Below are 12,953 nucleotides of genomic sequence, written 5' to 3' on the forward strand. Positions count from 1 at the left end.
GCTTGAAGAGGCACAGTTGCGATGGACCGTGCTTCGCAAGACGAAAAACATCGCAAGACGAAAAGACTCACGGAATGAATTATTTTCGTCTTGCGAGGCACCACTGTATGTGTCATATAGTTCTCCTCTTAATTTTATTATAACGTTTGAGCATGAAAATAAATTTTAAGACATACAGCGGTACCTCGGGTTAAGAACCTAATTCGTTCTGGAGGTCCGTTCTTAACCTGAAACTGTTCTTAACCTGAAACTGTTCTTAACCTGAGGTACCACTTTAGCTAATGGGGCCTCCCACTCCTGCCGCACCACTGGAGCACAATTTCTGTTCTCATCCTGAAGCAAAGTTCTTAACCCAAGGTACTATTTCTGGGGTAGCGGAGTCTGTAACCTGAAGCGTCTATAACCCAAGGTACCACTGTAAAACAAGAGTGTTTCATCATTGTGTTTCATCTCATCTACATAAACCAGGATTGTGGTAGTAGTGAGTTCTATGCTGCTTTTCAAACTAAATTTCTGAGACACCACCAAGATATAGATTGCATTGTATTCTGTGACCTCTTTACCAAAAAGAAGTTGTGCTGTTTTGAATTCCTGATGGTTTAAAATGTATATTAATAACTCTATGATATCTCATTTGTGTTATTTCAGGAAATAAAATGAGGTTCCTTCACAAGAAGAATTAATTCATTTCTACTGAAATATGGATCCAAAGACTATTTATGATGCCGGCACAGATCACCCCCTACATCTTTTTTTCCAATTCTGATGCTGGAGGGGACAAAATTAGCTGGTCACAAGTTTAAGTGACTGCAAATGATGTTTCACTGTGCATCAGCAATAATAATAATAAGAATAATAATAATGTATTTGGATATTTGTAAATGATGTGCTGTAAGCGTCCTTAACAAACAAACAAAAATTGTCACGAGCACGGACAACTGTGGTAATATTTGTATATTCCTGAAAATAACAGGTGCTTCTTTCTTTAGTGCAAACTGAGTTATGCTTGGTGCAAACTGAATAGCTAATTATGTGCAGCCGACTGTCTCAGCGGAACCACTGACTTCATCAGATATTTGTGAGAGCTACATGGTGTACTGTGGAAGTGAATGAACTCCAGTGTGGGAATTTGGGGGTGGGGGTATATGAAAGAGGTCTGATTTTTTATATGACAGAGTTTATATTTTTCTCTAGTGTTTCTTCTAATTAATTTTTCAAGAAAAAGAATAACAAGTTATTCTGTAATAAGGTACTTGATCCACAATCACAGATTATCTGCTTTGTTTTAAATGATGGTCAGTAAATTATAATGCGTTCTGCACTATGATTGCTAAACATGGAGAAATCTCTGGCCTTTTGACACACAGGCTGCAAATGGTGAGGTACAGTCCATCTTTTTCTAATGTATGTATGATTTCTAATAAATTGTGTAAATTCTTGTGTCAAATGTCATTCATTAGAATTCTTCTGATGTTGGCTGCTGCCTCAGTACTAAATGAATAACTAGGTTTACTTTGAAGTTGTATAACTCGTGCTGTAAATCCCTTAGAACACAGTGGGATTCCCCCCCCCCCCCCAAGTAGATATTCATAGGACTGGGTTTGACAGCCCAAAGTACTAAAACGATTGTTTTAAACCTTGTTAGAAGCTAACCTCTGCATCTTGGCAAAGTAACAGTCAAACTAATAGAATTTACTAACTGCATCCTAAAAATCCTAGGCATTCCACTTGCAGAGTGGGACTTGTGCCACCTCCTGAGGGCTGAGTGATTTGTTCCTTTAGGCTTATTCTTTAAAAAGCTAGAATTCCTGGTCACCCAGTGGAATCTATTGCCATTGCTTTTTAAGCAGACATTACCCAGTTCATTTATGGAATATACCGGTATTTAAAGAAGGTCGGGGAACCTGTGGCCCTCCAATGTTATTCAACTCCCATGAGCCCCAGAGAAGCATGGCCAGTGGTCAGTCCCAATAACACCTGAAGCACCACAGGTTTCCTATCCCTGTATGATAAGATGTAGCAGCGACTATTAGCTTAGATGGGTTGAGAACTTCATAGACAATTGGTCTACTTAAAAGCAAAAACTTCAAAGTAAATGTTTGTTCATCAGGTCATTTTTTCATTGTTCACAGTGACTTTCTGCATATAAAAAAACAGGCCAGACAAAAGAATAAATGGACACGAATCTGTCACCAGAAATGGCAATATTAAAAAGGGATTGGAGGGCATTTTAACTTTCTAGGACAGCATGCCTGACCTTAATGCCCTGATAATGGATCAATGGCTCTTTAAAGGGAGACTGCAACATAAAACTGGTGAACTACAATTGATCAAGAGGGTCAATGTTACCAATGGGATTAAAAAAAAAAATCACACTACATGTGTTAATTGGCATACTGGTGTCATGATTAACCCAGTTGGATTTGTGTGCGTGAAAATGGCCACTATTAATAACGCAATTATCATACTGTATTTTTCTGCATTTCCTTTCCTTCGAACCTTACTGTTTAAGGTTCCATACCACCATCAGTACGTACTAGTGGATGTTCTGCACAATGCCTGTTCCTTTAGTTATGAAATATCAATGTGGTGCAGTGGTTAAATGAAGAATCATCCATTGGGTGGGGGGGCGCTATGGGCACCTCTTAAGAGACCACATCCCATAACCTTGCATGCACCCCCCCAACCATCTCCCCAATATGAGTGTTAAAGTCAAGCGCTCACTGAATCCGCTATAGCCTGCTCCACATTAAATCCCACACTTAAACCCTTCTACACGTTATCCCTCACACAGCCCCCTACGCAACTCCACACCCCACTGATATCGCAGACACACACCAAGCACCATACTGAAATTCTCACTGATAACACTTCCAGTATTTATTTTCTCACAGAAACACAGTGATGTAGGACCCACTGGGGTTCTTATTCTTATTGTTCTTCTTCATCAAGAAAGCAAACTAAACCCATGCACTGCACACCACCTTTTAACCTTTCTTCAATCTCTTTTAACAGCCTAAATTGTGTCCCGTCCCCCTCTTAAAACCCGCAAGTGTTCTCTTCCAATAACCAACGTTACCCCTACAGCGAGCAACAAGACTCTTCTGTAAGACAAGAGGGCACGATCATTTCAGAACAACGCAACGAAAGGAAGCCTGTGGCTGCGCGCCCTGGCTAAACTTTTGCATCGGCCACCTCTACTTCCGCCCCTCTTGCCCCGCACATGGAGGCTTACTCAGAACCGGAAGTGAGGCATGAATGCGTGAGCGGCGGAAACTGCGCTTTGAGCTTCGTTGACCCACTCCCCACCCCCAACCCCCGCCGCGCGAGACATCGCGAGAAGAGCGCGCTTCCCCGGTTCTTTTGTGAAAGCTCGCGAGAGAGGCCTCTCTCTTTCCCTTTGACTCTGGCCCAGCAAGATGGTAGGTAGCGATGCGGCGTGCTCCGCAGAGGCGGTTTTGCGGGGCTTCTCTGCGCAGCGTGTCAGGAGGGCGGCTTCTGGTCTGAGGCCTGGGCCGGGGCCTTCCTCCTCCTCCCTCCTTCTGCTTCGTCCTGCAGTCGGAGGGAGGCGGTAAAGGGGAGCCCTTCCTCCTCTGCCCAGAGCCTCGTGGAATTCCCTGGAGCGGGACGTGGCAGCCGCATCCCCAGGACTGCGCCCCGTTTTTGTTCCTCCCCCCTTTAATTTCTGCACGTAATTCCGAAATGGGCCACGTGCATCTCTGCCCGGTGGGGTGTGGGGACCCTGTATGCAAGGGACGGCTCTCGGACACCCCTTTTGGAAGAGGAAGGATCCTCACTGCAGAGCACATGGCCTGTAGAAGCTCTTCTCCAGAGTACGTAGTACTTTTGGGGGGGAGCAGGGCCTAATAATAATAATAATACCCTGTCCATCTGGCTGGGTTTCCCCAGCCACTCTGGGCGGCTCCCAACAGAATATTAATAGTAATAATAAAAAAGCGATATATGCTTCCCGGCTAGAAAGACCACACAGCAGAAGCGTTTTCCTTCTTATTTTATGTATTTATACACTGCCCCCTCATTGAAATGCCAAGGCAGTGTACAGTATATAAAATTAAAACAGCATGGTAGTGTATTTGTTTCATTTACTCAATCTTGTTGCACAGGCTCAAGATGGCTAAGAGTATATTAGTGTAGGGGTGGGCTGACTTAAGTCGGTTGTTTTGTTGTTTTGCTAGATCCAGTTTATATTAAATTTGCAATGCAAGTGTGGCTATTCAGGGCATTTTAATTTAAAGCATAACTGGGCAGTGTTAAATCTTAAGAGCATAAGAAGTCCCTTGCTGGATCTAATGAGGAGCTACCATTCATGGAAAGAATCCCAGCAGCTAAGAGGTACCAGGTTATATGCCAGCAACTGATCAGAGGTCTACCTATGGAATATGATCTACCTTCTGTCCACCCCTATAAGCATAAACATAAAGAACCATATCAATGCCGCAAAATGTATCATGCATTAAAAAACCCCACAAATATTTATATATTTAGCACTTCTCTTTTTAAGCATGCTCTTCAGCCTAAAAGTAGTAGTAGCTTACAAAAATCAGTAATGAAACAGCCCTGCTCTCAAACTTACAAGTGAAAAATACGATACAAAGGAGAGAGATTAGAAGAAAGCAAATGTGTTAGTTCTTAATTACAGAGTTTTTATAACTATAAACAGTTCATGAAAGGAGGAGCCAAAAATTGTGATGAAACGATTAGTGGAGAAAGGGGGTTGTGCTTAAATTGTTTCATCTGAAGTAGTGTGGTCTGCTAGGGGTTGATAGCCCTTTTACGTCAAGCTTTGTTGTGCATGTTTTTCTCATATATATATTTTACACAAGTCTAATCTTTTAAGCCTTCCAGACTGAGGAAGACCAGGAAACTGAGGGGTCATGTTAGCCATGGCCACGGCCGTATCGGTAAGTGTAGAGGATTATTTACTTTGTTGCTTTGTGCTCATTCATGGTTTGGGATATATTCTGCTTTATTACTAGACTAAGTCATGTAGAGAATAACATTAGTAGTACTTGTAAGCTTCATTTTTAATACTTAGTTATTTTAAGGCTTGACTATTTATTTCACAATCTTGATTGAAATAAAACCAGAGTGCAGGGGGAAATGATGATGGTTACAGTGAGGTTGGGAAATGCATGTTAATTGAAGTTGAATTCAGGGTTTTAATCTGTTCTTCATTTCTATCATAGGCAAACACAGGAAGCATCCTGGAGGCCGTGGTAATGCTGGGGGTTTGCACCACCACAGAATTAATTTTGACAAATAGTAAGCAATTTTTTACATTTTTTTTGTTCCTTGTAAAGCATTTATGTATATAATGCAAAGAACAAATCCATAATAGGTGCCAAAATAACCTTTACCACTGTGTAGATGTTAGTTTTGTTAAATATAGGCTGAAGTGGAATAATAACCCACTCTTGCTTTGGGCCATGAGGCAGTCCATTACACTGTTTCTGGTGGACTTTTGCAGAGGATTTCAGCTTTAATTTTGAATTAGGTATGCTTATCTACTTATCTATACCAGTTTGGTGGGGTGAAGTTGCTACACTGCTGCAGTTCACCTGGATTAGGGTGACAATGAGGTTGGGACTATGTGAGTGTATGACCAGGAGCACCAGAACGTGTCCACAGTCCAGACTGCAACCATGCCAATGTCGGAAGGGCAACTCAAACCCATCACATGGGCTGCTACTGATCTACAGCAATCGAGACTAGAGTCACATCTAGATATTGTCAGTTATCATGGTGTGCTATAGTACTCGAAGAGCAATAACTGACCTTTATTCACTGACTGCCCTATTCATAGTTCAGTCAGCCACCAGGTTAGTAACAAAACTCTTATCCCAAACTGGGAGATGTTGGGCCACCAGGAGGATCTGTATCATCATTCTGCATGTCTTTGTAATGCTGAGTCAATGCTCTGGTTTTCCAAAAGGGTTTGGTGACTTGCTGGGGTTGCTGGAAGGAAACGAATAGAACTGTGTGTCTTTGACTGCTTTCATATAAAAAGCAAGAGCTTGGAGGACTTCCCACTGTAGCCACAGTTAAGACAAGTATTTATTGTTGGATCAACTACAGCTTTCCCTTTCTTTTAGAATAACTTATTTTTTTGAAGTTGCTGTAGCCTGTCTTCTGGCACAGAATATTTGGGCATAAAAGATACCTGTCGTGCAGAACCCCCTCCTGGCAACTTATAAATTTAGGGTGGTTTGTGTACAGCAGTGTTTGTAATGTCGTGTTTTATGGTACTTTGGGCACCAGGGCAGTGAAATACTGGGACAACTGTGTAAGGACACAGAAATAGACAGGTTTTTTTCCCCATCTGATTAGTTTGATTTTTGCTCTAGTTGATTACCTGGAACTAAATAAGTTATTACTTCGGACAATAAATACTCCTTATAACTCTGTATTTTCTTGTTCTTCACCTCTGTGGACCGCATTAACTTAGCCTGAAAGTGGCTAGGAGACAATGTCATTGAGGTGTGTGTGAGGGAAATAAGCTGGGTACTAGTAGACTAGATATACCTTGCAATGGTTTTAAGCATAAAACAACCTGATGAACCTGGCTACAGAAATTTAAATGAAGAGAATTTCTCATTCAGTAGGCTATGCAATTAATGTTATATACTTTGTATGTCCTCTAGCTAGGTAATGATGCACATGCATTTCAAAATGAGTTGCACACTGACTGTACTCTGTCTGTGATTTCTTTCCAGTCACCCTGGTTATTTTGGAAAAGTTGGTATGAGACATTACCACTTGAAGAAAAACCAGCACTTCTGTCCTACAGTGAATCTGGACAAACTCTGGACACTTGTTAGTGAGCAAACAAGACTCAACTATGCCAAAAATCAGGCGGGATTAGCTCCAGTTATTGATGTCGTACGCTCGGTAAGTTTATTTTGAAAATATAAAACGTGTGTGAAGCTTGTGTGTGAAGTTGTGTAGTATGGTAAGTCCTAAAATAGTTTCAGAGACAAAAGCTGAACTTCTAACAGCCCTTACTTGAAAGTAAGACCCATTGAATTCAGTAGGACTAACATCTGCGCAGACACGGTTAGGAGTGCAGCCTAATAATTATTTACCACCATTCATCCAAGGATCACAGGGTGGTTTACAGTATAAAAGCACAAAATACACAACACAATAAAATACCGCCCCACTAACTTAAAGGGCTATAGCTTGTTTAATTAGCCAAAGGGGAATGTTTTTGCCTGGCACCTAAAGATATGTAATGAAGGTGCTAGGTGAGCCACCATGGAGTGAGGTCTCTCTTAGGCCAAGATGAAACTATTCCAACAAAAATGTCTCAAAACATTGTGCAAGTTTTCAAATTCTCCAGAACTCTTCTTCAGGATAGATGCTAAATAAAGTTCGGGAGAATTTGACTGGTGGTAAAGCTGACCATGTCTGCATCTGGTGAGAGACTAGAGTGCAGGTGTTCAAATGAGGCTTTGTTAGGTGCTATGCAGGTTTTAGGGTGCAGGAAACCGTTGCCAATTGCCTATCTCTGAAAATACAAAACCAGCTGTTCCCTAGTTCTGTCTCCCAGATGTAGACATGGATAGCTTTTGCTCCCTTTCTTTCCCTCCCTCAAACTTTGGCGGCTTCTTTACCATCAAGCCTGATCATTAGTTGCAGAGAACTGGAAAGCTTATGTGCTACTTTGTAACATTTTCATTGGCCTAATCAGGCTATTGTAATAATTAGGATTTCAGTATAGTTATACTGTATATTAAACACTTGATTTTGCTCTTAATATGTATGGCCATCCAGTGTTTGTGTTGAAACTGCATTGTGCACACAGCATTCTTGACACTGGCTTTGTTCCTAAGTGCTTTGATCAAGTGTAGAATTCTGGCGATGGAAATAGTACCAAAGGGTTCCTTAATGCTCTTAAAGAATTTTGGGGATTCACAGGGAAAACTGGCAAAAGTTACCTCCCTTCCCCTTCCACTGGTGGGAACAAATGTAGGATCCAAGTATGCAAACCATTCTTGGTATGTCCTCAGGCAAAATGGACAAAAAGTGTATGAAATATTTTGCTTTTGATCGCTTCTCGGCCTTTTGGCTAAGATCAAGTGTAGTGTGAAATATTTTGCTTTTGATTTGTACGGAAATTGGTTCAGCTGGTAGTGACTAAAAAGGCTTTATGTACCTTATTTTGGACTTGAGAGTTTGCTAAATCTCATTATCTTTCCAGGGTTACTACAAAGTCCTGGGCAAGGGGAAACTGCCCAAACAGCCTGTAATTGTGAAAGCAAAATTCTTCAGCAGAAAGGCAGAAGAGAAAATCAAAGAAGTTGGTGGTGCCTGCGTGTTAGTGGCATAAATGATTTTTCTATGTACCCAGGCTTCAATAAACACAATTTCAGCTGTGTATTCATAAGCTTAAAATCTGAAGTGTCTCATTGCCAATTTGAATACTCCTAACTTGATTTTTTTTGGGGGGGGGGAGGAGAGGTCCACCGAGAGAATATTTTTTTTGTTCGTTGTAAAGATAGGCTTAAGCACATGAACAATGTTTTGTGAAATTCATTGTGTTTGGAGTGTTCTGCATGTGAGAGAGCACCTGCACATAAGCAATTCAGAGATGATACCAGTGTTTTTTGTCCCTACTGGAAATGTATCTTTCTGTGCCAAGTGGTTGCCCAGAATTTTGATTGTATACCATATATCATGCCATAGTCTTAAGGTGACCATGTTCACATTATTCTGTTTAATACATAGGCTTTTTAGGTAGTAAACTGTGTGCAGTTCACACCAGCAAATGTGAACAAGAACAAACTAGCTACATATTAACTTTAAGGAAAAACAAAAACATGGTACAAATCTAGGCAGCTATTTAAATTGAAATGCTTTTTCTTCAGAATTGAACAATTCCCTATGCAGGACATAATTTGTGTTAAAATCCATGAAACATACAGTGGAACCTCTGGTTGCGGACGTAATTTGTGACCACAGCGCCACCCCCCAAAGCAGCTGAACAAAAGCTCAACAACTTTGACCTGAACCCCCCCCCCAAGGGGTAGATCACTGCCAGTTTTTAGCTCTCGAGTAGATTGCAGTCTCTTGGGAGTTGGCCACCCGATATAAAATATCTAAGGGAGGTTGCAAAGACATATATAACAATATGCAAGTGTGAATAATATTACAGAATTCATCCTCCACTGGAATGCATTCCTCAAAATTATATCCTCATGTAACAAACAAAACCCAAACAACTTCAGCTTTTACGCAAACTTTTTATTAATACTTGAGACGAAAGTTAACAATAACTCCAAATTTATGGATCCACTCTCCTGCTGAACACTTGAAAAGCAGTTGCTTAGGCACTTTCCCCTTCATAGTAATCCTGAGAAGAAACAAATTTAAAAAATGGAAGTATTCCCTCAATATAAACTCAAGCCTAGGCAAAGGTACCCCTGACCGGTTAGGCCCATCTCGCTTTACAGGCTGAGGGAGCCGGTGTTTGTCCACAGACAGCTTCTGGATCATGTGGCCAGCATGACTAAGCTGCTTCTAGCAAACCTGAGCAGCGCACAGAAACGCAGTTTACCTTCCTGCCGGAGTGGTATATACTTGCACTTTGTCATGCTTTCAAACTGCTAGGTGGGCGGGAGCTGGGACCGAGCAACGGGAGCTCACCCCATCGTGGGGATTCGAACTGCCGACTTTCTGATCGGCAAGCCCTAGGCTCGGTGGTTTAGACCACAGCGCCACCCGCAACCCCTAAACCCAAGCCTATTCAGTACTATATAAGTGGCATTAGCAGCACATCAGGCAGGCAAAACCCTCAGACTGGATGCAGACTGACTGAAACAAGTTTACTGAAACATTGGTGGAATGATATACCCAGATTGAGAGTAGAAAGTTGTGCTGGCCAAATGTAGGGTTGATTGAGAACAACTTGCTTCAGTTAAATGTATTTGCAGTTTTAAGAGTTTTGTAGTGGAAGGCAGCTTACAAAGAGGTAACAAATCACTACCAGTACACCCAAAGCAACAGCCTGTGACTATAGCCTACATGTAAACAAGCATTTTTGGTACTTGATAATTTAGACTTCTCAAAATGATTACAAATAACCGCTACCATTCCTGGCATTATTTTCCACTTAAGAGCCAGAACTGGACGCTTCAGTTGAAGCCAGAAGCCACCAGACCCAATGTGACGGGTGGGTGTGGTTTGGTTTAAGCAGGCCAAACTGGAACTGCTGGGCTCCCCAGCCATGAATAGAACACATTTGAAATTTTAACATGTAGAAACACTATTATTAAACTGGTAGGTAAGGTTGTAGCCTGATCCAAGGTGCTTTGCAAGCGGAGCAGTATCATCATGCAAATATATGGTAAAAGAGTAAGAAATGGGTTGCCAAATTCATGTTTGGGTTAAAAGCGGGTCCTGGGCCTGAAAAGGCTGAAGATGCCTGTAATCCAAAGCCTATATTTGCTGCTCACAAACTTACCAAGACTACAAAATCAGTAGGGACTCTTAATCCAGTGTGGTTTGGGGTCTCATCCACTTAGCATGCAGAGTTGATCTAGTGCATAGTTTTCTCCCCTTCAAGCAGTAAGGTCTCGTAACTACTTTTCCAAATAAACTTGATGGCTACAAAGGAAAAAGCAATGCAATGTTGCTGTGTGGCTCTTTTTTACTTACAAATCTCTTCCCTTGAAACTCTTTATAGTCACTTTAATAAGCACTCTTGCCTCCCCCAATTTTCAGAAAATTCACTGGAATTCAGGGGAAGGTCTGTCACTAACCTGGTGACTGACTTTGCTACAGAACAACAAAGTCAGTGAATAAAGATCAGTTTTTCTCTCCGAGTACTATAGCACACCACAATGACTGAAGACATCAAGATGTGACTCTAGTCTCGATTAATTATAGGTACACAAGCTTCTTACTCATTTACTGTTTCAACCCAATACGTTAATTCTGTCTAGAACTGTAAACACATAATATTTTATTTCACAAACAGAAATATTGATGAAAAACCAAGTGTTAATAAATGTTGATATCTACAATACTGACCTTATGCTTTAATAACAAAAGCCATGCTTTTGGTTATCTCACTATTTTTAAGGATGTACTTCCATGGTTGTGGACTCTTCCAACACTACCCAGGCTTCTGGGTACAGTATTTCACATTTCCCTAAAATATAAGTAATGAAGATTATAAAATAATCTTGCAGATTTTCTAAATAATGAAATATGCACAAAGAAAGCCACAGAATCTAGAATGCTGGGATTCTACATGTTCGATGTATAAAGTTAAGCTGTTGCTCTCAAAAAATTACTACAGGACACAATAACTGACAATATATAAAAGTGACTAAACAATTATTCTACACAGTTTTCACAGCTGCAAGTTGTTTCAGGAAAGGGTTCTCATTAAGGCCCTTCAAGCATTAAGCACATGAAGCATGGGGATGTGCTCACAGGCTTCACCCTCTCCTACATGGTCCCATCACTGACCTCACAGCCCTTTGGGAGCTTGTTCTACTTGTTTAGGTTCCCCACACAAGTTAGGACCACTATTGTGCAGGCTTCCCACTCTAGTACTTCAGCCTTCAAGGTATCCAGCGGCAATATGAAGAACGGGGCAGGCCAATGAGCACCTCCTCATTCATGCAGCAATAACCATGTGATGGTGGGCGAAGAAATCAGAAATTCCTCATTGAATTTCTCAACCACCTTGCTGTCTGACTGTATATGAGATTAATCGTTTACTCTGTGCCAGTCAGGAACAAGCAGAAAACACACTCTTCAATAACTAGGCAAGGCTTTTTCATTGGATCATTTATTGGTCACAGGCAAACAGAGCTTTCTTCTTTAAGACTATTTTCAGATTAATCATTTCAATTGTAAGCCACCGGCACAAACAAGAAAAGCATATACGAATACAATGAACCTGTACTTGTTTTTTCGACATTAAAAGACTTGTCGGATAGGGCCAGAGATCCATGGGCATCCAGAATTTTGGACTGTAGCCAATGTTAGTCCTACTCACAGTAGACCCATTGAAGTTAATGTACCTAAATCAGTCACATCTATTAATTTCAATGGGTCAACTGTATATCCTTGACTACAGCCTTTTGTTTCCAGCTGGGGCCAAGCAAATGCTTCTGGAAGGCATATACAACAGTCCTTTCCTATCATGTGCAGAAGCATCGGGTATACAAAGTAGACTGCCTCTGAACGTTAAGATTTAATTCATCTGCAACAGTTTTAATAGCAGCTAGTATCTATAAATTTTGCAAAGCTGGCACAAACCTGGACTTGACGCTACAACCATCGAGCCGCATACGAGGCGGAGCCCATTCGCCGCCTACAGAACACAACTTCAGTTCGCTTCCCTTCTGTTCCTGGTCACAGGCATGGCCGAATCGCCCGATAAATTTACTTATCTTCCTCATCGTGAAAGCCTGGAAAAGATTAAAAACAAAACCACTGTACTTTGCACGCTTAAGGGTGGAAAACGTAGGTTGTTTTACCCAAATACTATTTATTTTTCTTCTTTTAAAAATAAATTTATTTATTTTTTAAAAATATCAATTAAATAAAAGCCCCCGCGAGACAATTGCGGAGACCGCCCAAGACTCTCACCAAAAAAAAGATTGCGCGCCTGCTTGAACTTATTCGCTCATTTTAAACCCTGCTCCCCGCTACTCACCACGTGAAAGGAAGAAGGGAAACAGGAAGCGGAAGAAGACCTTCTTCAAGGAACCTCCCACAATGCTCTCGGGGTGCGTGCGGGGGGGGAGGGGCACATAGAACGGGAGAGAGAAGTGGAGCTCGGCCATTCCGAGAGCGGCAACACAGCCTGCACTTCCGGTGGCCATTGAAAGCCGTCACACTGTGGTGTACTGTGCCGCTCCAGCCCTGTGGCAGCTCTATGATAAATGCCCGCTTTGCATTGGAGGGGAAGGGTG

General features: G+C 41.6%; 2 protein-coding genes and 1 long non-coding RNA gene across 14 annotated transcripts in view; 2 read left to right on the plus strand and 1 right to left on the minus strand.

Annotated features, from left to right (window-relative positions):
- Window positions 1-1,452, plus strand: part of DENND2B (DENN domain containing 2B) — a 146,835-nt gene extending 145,383 nt beyond the window's left edge. For all 10 annotated transcript variants that reach the window (XR_014519558.1, XR_014519559.1, XM_083476909.1 and 7 more), the window contains one exon: window positions 649-1,452. Coding sequence is in view for 8 of the 10 variants with exons in the window: in XM_083476909.1 (XP_083333035.1) it covers window positions 649-683 (35 nt within the window). In the remaining 2 variants the exon portion in view is untranslated. The remainder of the gene's footprint in view (window positions 1-648) is intronic.
- A 1,877-nt stretch (window positions 1,453-3,329) lies between these two features.
- On the plus strand, window positions 3,330-8,415 carry RPL27A (ribosomal protein L27a). The gene is made up of 5 exons (XM_083478946.1): window positions 3,330-3,422; window positions 4,859-4,922; window positions 5,208-5,283; window positions 6,735-6,909; window positions 8,222-8,415. Exons 1-5 carry the CDS (start codon window positions 3,420-3,422, stop codon window positions 8,348-8,350), a joined length of 447 nt encoding a protein of 148 aa, XP_083335072.1. The 5' UTR covers window positions 3,330-3,419; the 3' UTR covers window positions 8,351-8,415.
- Window positions 8,416-9,243: 828 nt separating this feature from the next.
- LOC310695144 lies at window positions 9,244-12,783 on the minus strand. 3 transcript variants are annotated; one of them, XR_014519947.1, is made up of 5 exons: window positions 12,695-12,783; window positions 12,295-12,446; window positions 11,053-11,173; window positions 10,484-10,626; window positions 9,244-9,373 (listed from the first exon to the last, which is right to left on the minus strand). It is a non-coding gene; the product is annotated as an uncharacterized lncRNA (long non-coding RNA). The 3 variants fall into 3 exon arrangements; XR_014519948.1 differs by lacking the exon at window positions 12,695-12,783 and adding an exon at window positions 12,628-12,678; XR_014519949.1 differs by lacking the exon at window positions 12,695-12,783 and having other exon boundaries at window positions 12,295-12,561.
- Window positions 12,784-12,953: the final 170 nt, after the last annotated feature.

The sequence above is a fragment of the Podarcis liolepis genome (assembly GCF_965112155.1).
Source record: "Podarcis liolepis genome assembly, chromosome: 1".
NCBI classification, from domain to species: domain Eukaryota; kingdom Metazoa; phylum Chordata; class Lepidosauria; order Squamata; family Lacertidae; genus Podarcis; species Podarcis liolepis.